This window comes from Chlamydotis macqueenii, chromosome 35, assembly GCF_036417535.1.
Source record: "Chlamydotis macqueenii isolate bChlMac1 chromosome 35, bChlMac1.mat, whole genome shotgun sequence".
Lineage (NCBI taxonomy): Eukaryota > Metazoa > Chordata > Aves > Otidiformes > Otididae > Chlamydotis > Chlamydotis macqueenii.
Genome location: NC_141590.1, coordinates 101,434 through 115,160, shown reverse-complemented (window position 1 = coordinate 115,160; position 13,727 = coordinate 101,434). Strand labels below are relative to the sequence as shown.

General features: G+C 58.6%; 1 protein-coding gene across 1 annotated transcript; it reads left to right on the top strand.

The window, feature by feature from the left end:
* Window positions 1-464: 464 nt before the first annotated feature.
* On the top strand, window positions 465-13,685 carry METTL3 (methyltransferase 3, N6-adenosine-methyltransferase complex catalytic subunit). Its single transcript, XM_086769336.1, is given in 15 exon segments — window positions 465-598; window positions 1,305-1,467; window positions 1,469-1,604; window positions 1,709-2,086; window positions 2,566-2,676; window positions 2,678-2,742; window positions 5,348-5,374; window positions 5,376-5,571; window positions 7,249-7,282; window positions 7,285-7,432; window positions 11,577-11,615; window positions 11,751-11,859; window positions 13,100-13,165; window positions 13,275-13,387; window positions 13,482-13,685. Coding segments are annotated over 15 exon segments (1,791 nt in total). The 5' UTR covers window positions 465-504; the 3' UTR covers window positions 13,594-13,685.
* The last annotated feature ends 42 nt before the right edge of the window (window positions 13,686-13,727 follow it).

The window sequence follows — 13,727 nt, the reverse complement described above, 5'->3', positions numbered from 1 at the left end:
CCGGCCACAAGATGGCGGGCGGGAGCCTTTAACAAAAAATGGCGGCCGTCACCATGGCGACCGCGCGGGAAGGAGGAGCCCGCCCTTCAAAATGGCGGCAGTTGCCGTGGCGACCGCACCAGAGAGAGGCTCCCGCCCCTCCTAGGGGCGGCAGTTGCCATAGCGACCACCCCAGAGGGAGGCTCCCGCCCTTCAAACGGCGGCAGTTGCCATGGCGACCCCCCCCCCAGAGGGGAGGCTCCCGCCCTTCAAACGGCGGCAGTTGCCATGGCGACCACCCCAGAGGGGAGGTGCCCGCGCGGGAAGGAGGAGCCCGCCCTTCAAAATGGCGCCGGTTGCCATGGCGCCCGCCCGGCTCGGCGCCCTCACTCAAAATGGCGGCGGCGGCTTCCGGCTTTTCCGGCGTTTTTTTTTTTCCTTTCCTTTCTTTTTTTCCGCTTCTGGGTGAACAAGCGGCGGCGGCGGCGGCCCGGTGGCGGCGGCCCCCGGTTGGCGGCGGCGGCCATGTCGGACACGTGGAGCTCGATCCAGGCCCACAAGAAGCAGCTGGACTCGCTGCGGGAGAGGCTGCAGCGGCGGCGCAAGCAGGACCCGCTGGGTGATGGCGCGGGGGTCAAGGGTTAAACGGGACGGGGTCATGGAGGGGCTGAAGGGGGCGGGGGGTGAAGGGTTATCGGGGGGCAGAGGTTATGGGGCCTGGGGGGTCAGAGGTTATGGGGTCAGGGGTTATGGGGGCCAGGGGGTGATGGGTCAAGGGTTAAAATGGGTCGGGGTTATGGGGTGAAAGGTTAATGAGGGGGTCAGGGGTTAATGAGGGGGTCGGGGGGTGATGGAGGTCAAGGGCTCTGGGGTTAAAAGGGTTAAAATGAGGTCAGGGGTTATGGGAGGTCAGAGGTTAATGAGAGGTCAAGGGTGGAGGGGTCAGGGGTCATGGGGTGAAGGGTTAATGAGGGGCCAGGCGTTAATGAAGGGGTCAGGGCTTATGGGGCAGAGTGACTGGGGTCAAGGGTGATGGGTCAAGGCTTAGCAAGAGGTCAAAGGTCAAGAGTCAAGGGTTGGTGAGGGGGTCAGTGGTTAATTGGGGTCAGAGGTTAAGGGGGGTCAGAGGTCAAGGAGGGGGTCAGAGGGTGGGGGTCAGAGGTCAAGGAGGGGGTCAGAGGGTGGGGGTCAGAGGTTAAGAGGGGGTCAGGGGGCATTAAGGGGTCACGAGGTCAGAGTTCAGGGAGTATTTTGGAGTGGGGGAGCGGCGGGACCCCTTTTTGGGGGCTGCCCCCCTCACCCCTCCCCCCTCCCTCACCCCGCAGACCCCCGCCACGCCACGCGACCTCACCGCCCCGCCCCGCACCTCCAGCCCGGCCCCGCCCTCCTCCTCCTCCTCCGCCCCCAACGCCGTCTCCGCGGCAACCGCCGCGGCGACGGGGGGCGGGTCCGGTCCCCCCGCCTCCGTTTCGGGCAGCGACGGGACGACAACGCCGGGAATTCTGGGAGGCGACGCCGAGCCCGTCGCCGACCCCGCCCTGGAGCGCCGCCTCCTCCTCCACCTCGCCGACCTCACCCTGCCCCTCCCCACCGACGCCCTGGCCATCTGCCGCGCCATCTCCACCGTAAGCCCCCCCCAGATGCCTCCACCCCATTGGTTCTTCCCCTCCCCCACCCCGTTTCCCCGCCCCCTTTGACTTTTTTTTTTTGGGGGGGGGTCCTCCCCCAGCCCGACGCCCCCGTCACCCACCGCGGCGTGGAGAGCCTCCTCCAGAAATTCGCGGCGCAGGAACTCATCGAGGTGAGGCGGGGTCTTCTCCAAGACGACCCAGCTCGACCCACCCTGGTCACCTACGCCGACCACTCCAAGCTGTCCGCCATGACGGGCGCCGGCACCGAAAACGGAGGGAACGCCGCCAAAGACCCCGGTGGGCGGAAACGGCGGGCGGAGCAAGAAGGGAGCGGGGCGGCGGCCTCCGCCGCGGCGGGCGGCGGCGAGGCGGGGAAGGAGGCGGCGAAAAAATGGCGGAAGCAAGCGTCCGACGTGGATTTGGAGATCGAGAGCTTGCTGAGTCAGCAGTCCACCAAGGAGCAGCAGAGCAAGAAGGTGGGTGCGTGTGTGTCCCCCAAAAAAAACCCACGCTTGGGCGTCCATCAAAGGTTGAGGTCTTGGAGAGCCCAAAAAGTTGAAGAAGGCGGTGGTTTCACCCCCAAAACGGTGAGGAACGCGCTTGGGTGAACCTCAAAGGGTTGAGATTTTGGAGATCCCACCGAGAAAAATGGGTTTTTCCTCAAAAATGGTGAGGAACACGCTTGGGTGTCCAATCAAAGGGTTGAGATCTTGAAGACCCAACCAAGGAAGAGGTTGGATTGACTTCCAACGACGGTGGAGGACACGTTTGGGTGTCCACCAAAGGGCTGAGGTCTTGGAGATGGCTGAGGTCTTGGAGACCCCCAAAAGTTGAAGAAAGTGGTGGTTTCACCCAAAAAAAGGGTGAGGAACGCGCTTGGGTGTCCATCCAAGCATTGAGTTTTTGAGGTCCCACCACGGAGGAGATGGTTTCACCCCCACCACCCCCACCCCAGGTCAGCCAGGAGATCCTGGAGCTCCTCAACACCACCACGGCCAAGGAGCAGTCCATCGTGGAGAAGTTCCGCTCGCGGGGCCGGGCCCAGGTGCAGGAGTTCTGCGACCACGGGCACCAAGGAGGAGTGCGTGAAGGCCACCGGCGCCGAGCGGCCCTGCCGGAAGCTCCACTTCCGGTCAGTCAGCGGACCTCGCTCCATCTCCCCACCTTCTCCTCCCTCCATGGTCCTTCTCCACCTCCCACGTTCTCCTCCTTCCATGGTCCTTCTCCATCTCCCCACGTTCTTCTCCCTCCATGGTCCTTCTCCATCTCCCCACGTTCTTCTCCCTCCATGGTCCTTTCTCCATCTCCCCATGTTCTCCATCTCCCCACGTTCTTTTCCATCCATGGTCCTTCTCCATCTCCCCACGTTCTCCTCCTTCCATGGTCCTTCTCCATCTCCCTACGTTCTCCTCCTTCCATGGTCCTTCTCCATCTCCCCACGTTCTTCTCCCTCCATGGTCCTTCTCCATCTCCCCACGTTCTCCATCTCCCCATGTTCTTCTCCCTCCATGGTCCTTCTCCATCTCCCCACGTTCTCCTCCTTCCATGGTCCTTCTCCATCTCCCCACGATCTCCATCTCCCCACGTTCTCCTCCTTCCATGGTCCTTCTCCATCTCCCCACGTTCTCCATCTCCCCACGTTCTCCGTCTCCCCACGTTCTTCTCCATCCATGGTCCTTCTCCATCTCCCCACGTTCTCCTCCCTCCATGGTCCTTCTCCATCTCCCCACGTTCTCCTCCTTCCATGGTCCTTCTCCATCTCCCCACGTTCTCCATCTCCCCACGTTCTCCATCCATCGCCCCATGGTTCTCCTCCATCGCCTGTGTTCCTCCTCCATCCATGGCCCAAATTTCCCCCACAACTCCCCAGTTTCCCCCCAGTTTCCCCCCCAAAACCCCACAATTTCTCTCACAAATTTCCCCAATTTCCTCCTTTTTCCCCCAAACCTGCCAATTTCCCCCCAAACCCCCCAATTTCCTCCAATTTCCCCCCAAATTTCCCCCAATTTCTTCCATTTTCCCCCCATTTTCCCCCCAAAACTCCCCAATTTCCATTTTTCCCCCATTTTCTCCCAATTTCTTCCATTCTTCTCCAAAATCCCCCAATTTCTGTCAATTTTCCCCAATTTCTCCCAATTTCTCCCATTTCCCCCCCCAAATCCCCCAATTTGTCCCAATTTCCTCCAATTTCTCCCCCAATTTCTCCCAATTTCCCCCATTTTCCCCCCAAAACTCCCCAATTTCCATTTTTTCCCCCAACTTCCCCCAATTTCTTCCATTTTCCCCCCAATTTCCTCCTATTTCTTCCCATTTTCCTCCATTTCCCCCCAAAACTCCCCAATTTTCATTTTTCCCCCATTTTCTCCCAATTTCTTCCATTTTTCTCCCAAAATCCCCCGATTTCTGTCAATTTTCCCCAATTTCTCCCAATTTGTCCCAATTTCCCCCCCAAATCCCCAATTTCTCCCAATTTCTCCCATTTCCCCCCCAAATCCCCCGATTTGTCCCAATTTCCCTCCAATTTCTCCCAATTTCCCCCCGAAACTCCCCAATTTCCATTTTTTCCTCCAATTTCCCCTGATTTCCTCCATTTTTCCCCCCAAATCCCCAATTTCTCCCCAATTTCCCCAATTTTCTCTCAATTTCCCCCAATTTTCCCCAATTTCCCCCATTTCTTCCAATTTTCCTCCATTTTCCCCCAATTTCTCCCCAATTTCCCCCAATTTCCCCCCAATTTCTCCCCAAATCTCCCAATTTCCATTTTCCTCCATTTCCCCCCCCAATTTTCTCCATTTTCCCCCCAATTTCTGTCAATTTCCCGCAATTCCCCCCATTTCTTCCAATTTCTCGTTTTTCCCCCCAATTTGCCCCGTTTCTCCCCCCAAATCCCCAATTTCCCTCAATTTCCGTCAATTTCCCCAATTGCTCCCCAATTTCCCCCTATTTCTTCCGATTTCCCTCCAATTTCCCCCCAATTTCCCCCCAAAACTCCCCAATTCCATTTTTCCTCCAATTTCCCCTGATTTCCTCCATTTTTCCTCCCAAATCCCCCAGTTTTTCTCAATTTCCCCCAATTTTCCCCAATTTCCTGCCATTTCTTCCAATTTTCCTCCATTTTCCCCCAATTTCTCCCCAAATCCCCCAATTTCTCCCCAATTTCTCCTCAATTTCCCCCAATTTCCCCCAATTTCTCCCCAAATCTCCCAATTTCCATTTTCCTCCATTTTCCCCCCAATTTCCTCCATTTTCCCCCCAATTTCCTCCATTTTCCCCCGCAATTTCCTCCATTTCCCCCCAATTTCTGTCAATTTCCCCCAATTTCTCCCCAAATCTCCCAATTTCCATTTTCCTCCATTTTCCCCCCAATTTCTGTCAATTTCCCCCCAATTCCCCCCCATTTCTTCCCATTTCCCGTTTTTCCCCCCAATTTCCCCCGTTTTTCCCCCCAAATCCCCCAATTTCCCTCAATTTCCCCCAATTTCTCCCCAATTTCCCCCCATTTCTTCCCATTTCCCTCCATTTTCCCCCCTTTCCCTCCATTTTTCCCCCCAAATCCCCAATTTCTCCCAATTTCCCGCCAATTTCTGTGAATTTCCCTCCAATTTCTCTCAATTTCCCCCCGCTTTCTCCCCAAATCCCCCACTTTCCCCTAATTTTCCTCCATTTCCCCCCCCCCCGTCTTCCCCCCCAACCCCCCCCCGGCTTTCCCACAATCCCCTCGTCCCCGCCCCCGGCAGCCGCATCATCAACAAGCACACGACGAGTCGCTGGGGACTGCTCCTTCCTCAACACCTGCTTCCACATGGACACCTGCAAGTACGTGCACTACGAGATCGACGCCTGCCCCGCCACCCCGCCCCGCAGCCCCCCGCCCGCCCGCCCCCGCGACCGCAGCCCGCCCCAGGACCTGGCCCGGCCCCCCCCGCCCGACGCCGGCGCCGACCGCCTCTTCCCCCCGCAGGTGCGCCTCCCCCGCCCCGCCAGAAAACCGCCCTTCTGCCCAAACGCGCGCTGCGCTTCGGACCTTGCGCGGTTCCGAGCTCAAAACTGAGCTTGCAATTTTAAAAGCCGTACATTTAAATGCTGAAAATACACTTTCAAACTTTTAAATTGTATAATTTGAAACAAATCCACAGATTTTCCCCAAATTGAAAATTTCCCAAAAAAAGAAAAAGTCCTCCAAATAGAAAATTTCCCCAAAATAGAAAATTTCCCCAAAACCACAAAATTTCCCCTAAAATACAAAATCTTCCCCCAAATTGAAAATTTCCCCAAAAAAAGAAAAAGTCTCCAAAATTGAAAATTTCCCAAAAATAGAAAATCTCCTCAAAATTAAAATGTACCCAAAAAATAGAAAATTTCCCCCAAAATAGAAAATTTCCCCCAAAATAGAAAATTTCCCCCAAACAGAAAATTTCCAAAAAAAATAGAAAATTCCCCAAAATTAACTTTTCCCCCCAAAACAGAAAAATTTTTAAAAACCCAGAAAAATTCCCCCGAAATTAAAATTTTTCTCCAAAATAGAAAAGTTTCCCCCAAATAGAAGATTTATTTTAAACACTTTGTCAACAAGTGTAAAAACTTTAAAAAAAATTTTTAAATATTTCTTGAAAATGCTCAAAACCCTTTGAAAACCTCAAAATTTTTCCAAGCGCTTCAAAACTTTCCGTTTAATTTTCAAAAAAATTTATGAATTTCCAAACACTTAAAAAATTTTGCAGCATACTTTCGTAACTTTCAGAAATGTTCTCAAAAATTCAAAAATCTTCCCCAAAATTTAAAAATTTTTAGCAGTTTCAAGAAATTCTTTGCTTATTTTAAGCGTTTAAAAAACTAAACATTAAAAATTTCCAAAAATTTTCCAAAACAATCAGAACTTAAAAAATTTAAAATTCTCAAAAAAGTGAAATTTTTTTAAAAACTAAATTTTTTAGAAAAGTTTAAAATTTCCAAGAAGAATTTAATGTTAAAAAATTTAAAATTTCCAAGAAAAAATTAACATTTTTAAAAACTTAAAATTTCCAAGAAAGATTTAAAATTTCCATAAAATTTTAAAATTTCAAGAAAAACTTAAAATTTTCCAAAAAATTTAGAATTTCCAAGAAAAAATGAACATTTTTAAAATTTTAACATTTTCAAGAAAAATTTAACATTTTAAAAAATTTTACAATTTGCTAGAAAAATTAAAATTTTCATAAAATTTTAAATTTCCAAGAAAAAATTAAAATTTTCAAAAAATTCTAAAACTTCAAGAAAAATTTAACATTTTTAAAAAAACATTTCCAAGAAAAATTTAACGCTTCCATAAAATTTTAAAATTCCCAAGAAAATTTAAAATTTTCAAAAATTTTAAAATTTCTGACAAAAATTTAAAATTTTTCCAAAAATTTTATAATTTCCAAGAAAAATTTAAATTTTTTCACCGTGAGCTGGTTCCGCTTCCAAAGCGGGGGAAACCTTTTCCCCCCCTCCTCCAAATCTTCCCCCCCGTTTTCCAAATTTCCCCTTTTTTTTTTTTAAATTTCCGCCGTTTTTTTTTGAATTTCCGCCCCGTTTTTTGGAATTTTAACCGAATTTTTTCCGATTTTTTTGAAATTTTTTTTGAAATTCCCCCCCCCCCCCCCCCCCCCCGGCGCAGTGGATCTGCTGCGACATCCGCTACCTGGACGTGCGCATCTGGGGAAGTTCGCGGTGGTGATGGCCGACCCGCCCTGGGACATCCACATGGAGCTGCCCTACGGCACGCTGACGGACGACGAGATGCGCCGCCTCAACATCCCCGTGCTGCAGGACGAGGGCTTCCTCTTCCTCTGGGTCCACCGGCCGGTAGCCACGCCCCCCCCCGTTGCCCCCGCCCCCCCGTTGCCCCGCCCCCCCGCTTGCCCCGCCCCCCCCGCCCCGCCTCTTTTTGGGGAGCCCCCCCCCCCGTTGCCCGCTGGGGAGCGAATCCGGCGGGATTTTGTCGACGCCGGCCTGTGTCGTGCCCTGCCCCCCCCCACCCCGGACCCGCTCTGGGGCCCCCCCGGTGCCCCCCCCGAACCCCCCCAGTGCCCCCCAAAAGCCCCAAAACCCCCCCAGTGCCCCCCCGAACCCCCCCAGTGTCCCCCAAAACCCCCCAGTGCCCCCCCAACAACCCCCAGTGCCCCCCCAAGCTCCTCCAGTGCCCCCCCAAACCCCCCCTAGTGTCCCCAAAACCCCCCAGTGCCCCCCAACCCCCCCCAGTGCCCCCCAAAACCCCCCAGTGCCCCCCCAACCCCTTCCAGTGTCCCCCAAACCCCCCCAGTGCCCCCCCAAACCCCCGTGTGCCCCCAAAGCCCCTCAAACCCCCCAGTGCCCCCCAAAATCCCCAAAACCCCCCAGTGCCCCCCCAAAACCCCTCCAGTGTCCCCAGCCCCCTCCCCAGTGCCCCCCAAACCCCTTTAGGCCCCCCCAGTGCCCCCCCCACCCCCCTCAGTGTCCTCCCAAAGCCCCCCAAATCCCCTTACGGCCCCCCCAAGCCCTCTCAGTGCCCCCCAAGCCCCCCCAAGCCCCCCTTAGTGCCCCCGCAACCCCCCAAACCCCCCAGTGCCCCCCCTAAACCCCCCCAAATCCCCCCAGTGCCCCCCCAAACCCCCCAAAACCCCCACAAACCCCCCCAGAGCCCCCAAATCCCCCCAAGTGCCCCCCAAACCCCCCCAGAGCCCCCAAAACCCCCCCAAATCCCCCAAGTGCCCCCCCAAACCGCCCCAGAGCCCCCAAACCCCCCCAAACCCCCCAGTGCCCCCCCCAATCTCCTCAGAACCCCCCCAGTGCCCCCCAAATCTCCTCCCCCCCAAACCCCCAGTGCCCCCCCAAATCTCCTCAGAACCCCCCCAGTGCCCCCCAAATCCCCAAGTGCCCCCCCAAACCCCCCAGAGCCCCCCAAAGCCCCCCAGAACCCCAAAACCCCCCAAAATCCCCTATAGTGCCCCCCAAGCCCCCCCTAGAGCCCCCCAAACCCCCCCAAATCCCCCCCAGAGCCCCCAAAATCCCGCAAGTGCCCCCCCCAAACCCCCCCAGAGCCCCCCAAACCCCCCAAAATCCCCAAGTGTCCCCCCAAACCCCCCCAGAGCCCCCCAAAACCCCCCCAAATCCCCCCTAGTGCTCCTCCAAATCTCCTCAGAACCCCCCCAGTGCCCCCCAAATCCCCCCAGTGCCCCCCCAATCTCCTCAGAACCCCCCAGTGCCCCCCAAATCTCCTCCCCCCCAAACCCCCCAGTGCCCCCCCCAAATCTCCTCAGAACCCCCCCAGTGCCCCCAAATCCCCAAGTGCCCCCCCAAACCCCCCCAGAGCCCCCCAAAGCCCCCCAGAACCCCAAAACCCCCCAAAATCCCCTATAGTGCCCCCCAAGCCCCCCTAGAGCCCCCAAACCCCCCCAAATCCCCCCCAGAGCCCCCAAAAATCCCGCAAGTGCCCCCCCAAACCCCCCCAGAGCCCCCAAACCCCCCAAAATCCCCCAAGTGTCCCCCCAAACCCCCCCAGAGCCCCCCAAAACCCCCCAAATCCCCCCAGTGCCCCCCCAAATCTCCTCAGAACCCCCCCAGTGCCCCCCAAATCCCCCCAGTGCCCCCCCAAAACCCCCCCAAATTCCCCCAGTGCCCCCCCAAATCTCCTCAGAACCCCCCCCAGTGCCCCCCAAATCCCCCAAGTGCCCCCCCAAACCCCCCCAGAGCCCCCCAAAACCCCCCAGTGCCCCCCCAACCCCTTCCAGTGTCCCCAAACCCCCCCAGTGCCCCCCCAAACCCCCGTGTGCCCCCAAAGCCCCTCAAAACCCCCCAGTGCCCCCCAAAATCCCCAAAACCCCCCAGTGCCCCCCCAAAACCCCTCCAGTGTCCCCAGCCCCCTCCCCCAGTGCCCCCCCAAACCCCTTTAGGCCCCCCCAGTGCCCCCCCCACCCCCCTCAGTGTCCTCCCAAAGCCCCCAAATCCCTTACGGCCCCCAAGCCCTCTCAGTGCCCCCCCAAGCCCCCCCAAGCCCCCCTTAGTGCCCCCCGCAACCCCCCAAACCCCCCAGTGCCCCCCCTAAACCCCCCAAATCCCCCCAGTGCCCCCCCAAACCCCCCAAAACCCCACAAACCCCCCCAGAGCCCCCAAATCCCCAAGTGCCCCCCAAACCCCCCCAGAGCCCCCAAAACCCCCCCAAATCCCCCAAGTGCCCCCCCAAACCGCCCCAGAGCCCCCAAACCCCCCCAAACCCCCCAGTGCCCCCCCCAATCTCCTCAGAACCCCCCCAGTGCCCCCCAAATCTCCTCCCCCCCAAACCCCCCAGTGCCCCCCCAAATCTCCTCAGAACCCCCCCAGTGCCCCCCAAATCCCCCAAGTGCCCCCCCAAACCCCCCCAGAGCCCCCCAAAGCCCCCAGAACCCCAAAACCCCCCAAAATCCCCTATAGTGCCCCCCAAGCCCCCCCTAGAGCCCCCAAACCCCCCCAAATCCCCCCCAGAGCCCCCAAAATCCCGCAAGTGCCCCCCCCAAACCCCCCAGAGCCCCCCAAACCCCCCAAAATCCCCCAAGTGTCCCCCCAAACCCCCCCAGAGCCCCCCAAAACCCCCCCAAATCCCCCTAGTGCTCCTCCAAATCTCCTCAGAACCCCCCCAGTGCCCCCCAAATCCCCCCAGTGCCCCCCCAATCTCCTCAGAACCCCCCCAGTGCCCCCCAAATCTCCTCCCCCCCAAACCCCCCAGTGCCCCCCCAAATCTCCTCAGAACCCCCCCAGTGCCCCCCAAATCCCCCAAGTGCCCCCCCAAACCCCCCCAGAGCCCCCAAAGCCCCCCAGAACCCCAAAACCCCCAAAATCCCCTATAGTGCCCCCCAAGCCCCCCCTAGAGCCCCCAAACCCCCCCAAATCCCCCCAGAGCCCCCAAAATCCCGCAAGTGCCCCCCCAAACCCCCCCAGAGCCCCCCAAACCCCCCAAAATCCCCCAAGTGTCCCCCCAAACCCCCCCAGAGCCCCCCAAAACCCCCCCAAATCCCCCAGTGCCCCCCCAAATCTCCTCAGAACCCCCCCAGTGCCCCCCAAATCCCCCCCAGTGCCCCCCCAAAACCCCCCCCAAATTCCCCCAGTGCCCCCCCAAATCTCCTCAGAACCCCCCCAGTGCCCCCCAAATCCCCCAAGTGCCCCCCCAAACCCCCCCCAGAGCCCCCCAAAGCCCCCCAGAACCCCAAAACGCCCCCAAAATCCCCTATAGTGCCCCCCAAGCCCCCCCCAGAGCCCCCAAACCCCCCCCAAATCCCCCCCAGAGCCCCCAAAATCCCGCAAGTGCCCCCCCAAACCCCCCCAGAGCCCCCCAAACCCCCCAAAATCCCCCAAGTGTCCCCCCAAACCCCCCCAGAGCCCCCCAAAACCCCCCCAAATCCCCCCAGGTGCCCCCCCAAATCTCCTCAGAACCCCCCCAGTGCCCCCCAAATCCCCCCAGTGCCCCCCAAATCTCCTCAGAACCCCCCCAGTGCCCCCCCAAGCCCCCCCAGTGCCCCCCCAAAATCTCCTCAGAACCCCCCCAGTGCCCCCCCAAGCCCCCCAGTGCCCCCCCAAATGTCCTCAGAACCCCCCCAGTGTCCCCCAAATCCCCCCAGTGCTCCCCCAAAACCCCCCAAAATCCCCCCAGTGCCCCCCCAAATCCCCCCAAAATCCCCCAGGTGCCCCCCAAACCCCCTCAGAGCCCCCCAAATCCCCCCAGTGCCCCCCCAAACCCCCCCCAGAGCCCCCCAAATCCCCCCAGTGCCCCCCCAAACCCCCCCAGTGCCCCCCCAAAACCCCCCCAAATCCTCCCAGTGCCCCCCCAAACCCCCCCAAATCCCCCCACTGCCCCCCCAAACCCCCCCAGTGTCCCCAACCCCCCCCAGTGCCCCCCAAACCCCCCCCCAAATCTCCTCAGAACCCCCCAGTGCCCCCCCAAAACCCCTCACCCCCCCAAAACCCCCCCCCACTAACCCCCCCCCCCATTTCCAGGGCCATGGAGCTGGGCCGCGAGTGCCTCAACCTTTGGGGGTGAGTCTGCAGGGGGGGGTGGCTCCCCAAAATCCCCGACTCCCCCAAATCCCCGACTCCCCCCAAATCCCTGCTCCCCCCCAAAATTCCCCCGCCCCCCCCAAATCACCGCCCCACACCCCCCCAAATCTGGAGGTACGAGCGGGTGGACGAGATCATTTGGGTGAAAACCAACCAGCTGCAGCGCATCATCCGCACGGGCCGCACCGGCCACTGGCTCAACCACGGCAAGGAGCACTGCCTGGTACCCCCGAAAACACACCCCGCCCCCCCAAATTTGGGGGGGTCCCGGGGCGGGATTGGGGCGCGGGGGGGTCCCAAAGTGGGATTTTGGGGGGGCAGGAGGCCGAAAACCAGCCATTTACAGGCAAAAATGGGAGGTTTTGGGGTGCTGGGGGGGATTTTGGGGTGCAAGGGGGTCCCAGGATGGATTTTGGGGTGCAGGGGGGGCCCAGGGTGGGATTTTGGGGTGCGGGGGGGGCCCAGGGTGGGATTTTGGGGTGCGGGGGGGTCCCAGGGTGGGATTTTGGGGGGGCAGGAGGCCAAAAACCAGCCATTTACAGGCAAAAAAATGGAGGTTTTAGGGTGTTGGGGGGGATTTTGGGGGTGCAAAGGGGTCCCAAGTTGGGATTTTGGGGTGCGGGGGAGCCCAGGGTGGGATTTTGGGGTGCGGGGGGGGGCCCAGGGTGGGATTTTGGGGTGCGGGGGGGTCCCAAAGTGGGATTTTGGGGGGGGCAGGAGGCCGAAAACCAGCCATTTACAGGCAAAAATGGGAGGTTTTGGGGTGCTGGGGGGGGATTTTGCAGTGCAAAGGGGTCCCAAGTTGGGATTTTTGGGGTGCGGGGGGTCCCAAAGTGGGATTTTGGGGTGCGGGGGGGTCCCAGGGTGGGATTTTGGGGGGGCAGGAGGCCGAAAACCAGCCATTTACAGGCAAAAATGGGAGGTTTTGGGGTGCTGGGGGGATTTTGGGGTGCGGGGGGTCCCAGGATGGGATTTTGGGGTGCAGGGGGGTCCAAAGTGGGATTTTGGGGTGCGGGGGGGGGGCCAGGGTGGGATTTTGGGGTGCAAGGGGGTCCCAAAGTGGGATTTTGGGGGGGGCAGGAGGCCGAAAACCAGCCATTTACAGGCAAAAAATGGGAGGTTTTGGGGTGCTGGGGGGGGATTTTGCGGTGCAAAGGGGTCCCAAGTTGGGATTTTGGGGTGCGGGGGGCCCAGGGTGGAATTTTGGGGTGCGAGGGGTTCCCAGGCTGGGATTTTGGGGTGCGGGGGGGGCCCAAGGTGGGATTTTGGGGGGGCAGGAGGCCAAAAACCAGCCATTTAGAGGCAAAAAAAGGGAGGTTTTGGGGTGCTGGGGGGGATTTTGGTGTGCGGGGGGGCCCAGGGTGGGATTTTGGGGTGCGGGGGGGATCCCAGGGTGGAATTTCGGGGTACGGGGGGGATTTTGGGGTGCGCCCCCCCCCCGAATCCCCGCTCCCGTCCCGCAGGTGGGGGTGAAGGGCAACCCCCAAGGCTTCAACCGCGGCCTGGACTGCGACGTCATCGTGGCCGAGGTGGGGCCGGCCCCACCCCCGGGACCCCCCCAAAATTCAGAGGGGGGAGGACCCCCCCAAAATTCGGAGGGGGGGGACCCCCCCAAATTTCGCGTGTCCCCCCCCCCAGGTGCGCTCCACCAGCCACAAACCCGACGAAATCTACGGGATGATCGAGCGCCTCTCCCCCGGCACCCGCAAGATCGAGCTCTTCGGCCGCCCCCACAACGTCCAGCCCAACTGGTGAGCGGTCCCCCCCCCTTCCAAATTTTTAGGACACCCCCCCCTTATTTTTTTGGGGTGCCCCCCCTCCTTAATTTTGGGGGGGCCCCCCCAGGATCACTTTGGGGAACCAGTTGGACGGGATTCACCTGCTGGACCCGGACGTGGTGGCCCAGTTCAAACAGCATTATCCCGACGGGATCATCTCCAAACCCAAAAATATTTAAGGGGGGGGTGCACCCCCCTTATTTTTTTTGGGGGGGGGGGTGCACCCCCTTTTTGGCCCTGGCACCCCCCCAAAATATTTTGGGGTGCGCGAGGAACCCACGTCCCTCCTCGTACGGCGGCGCCTGAGGCCAAG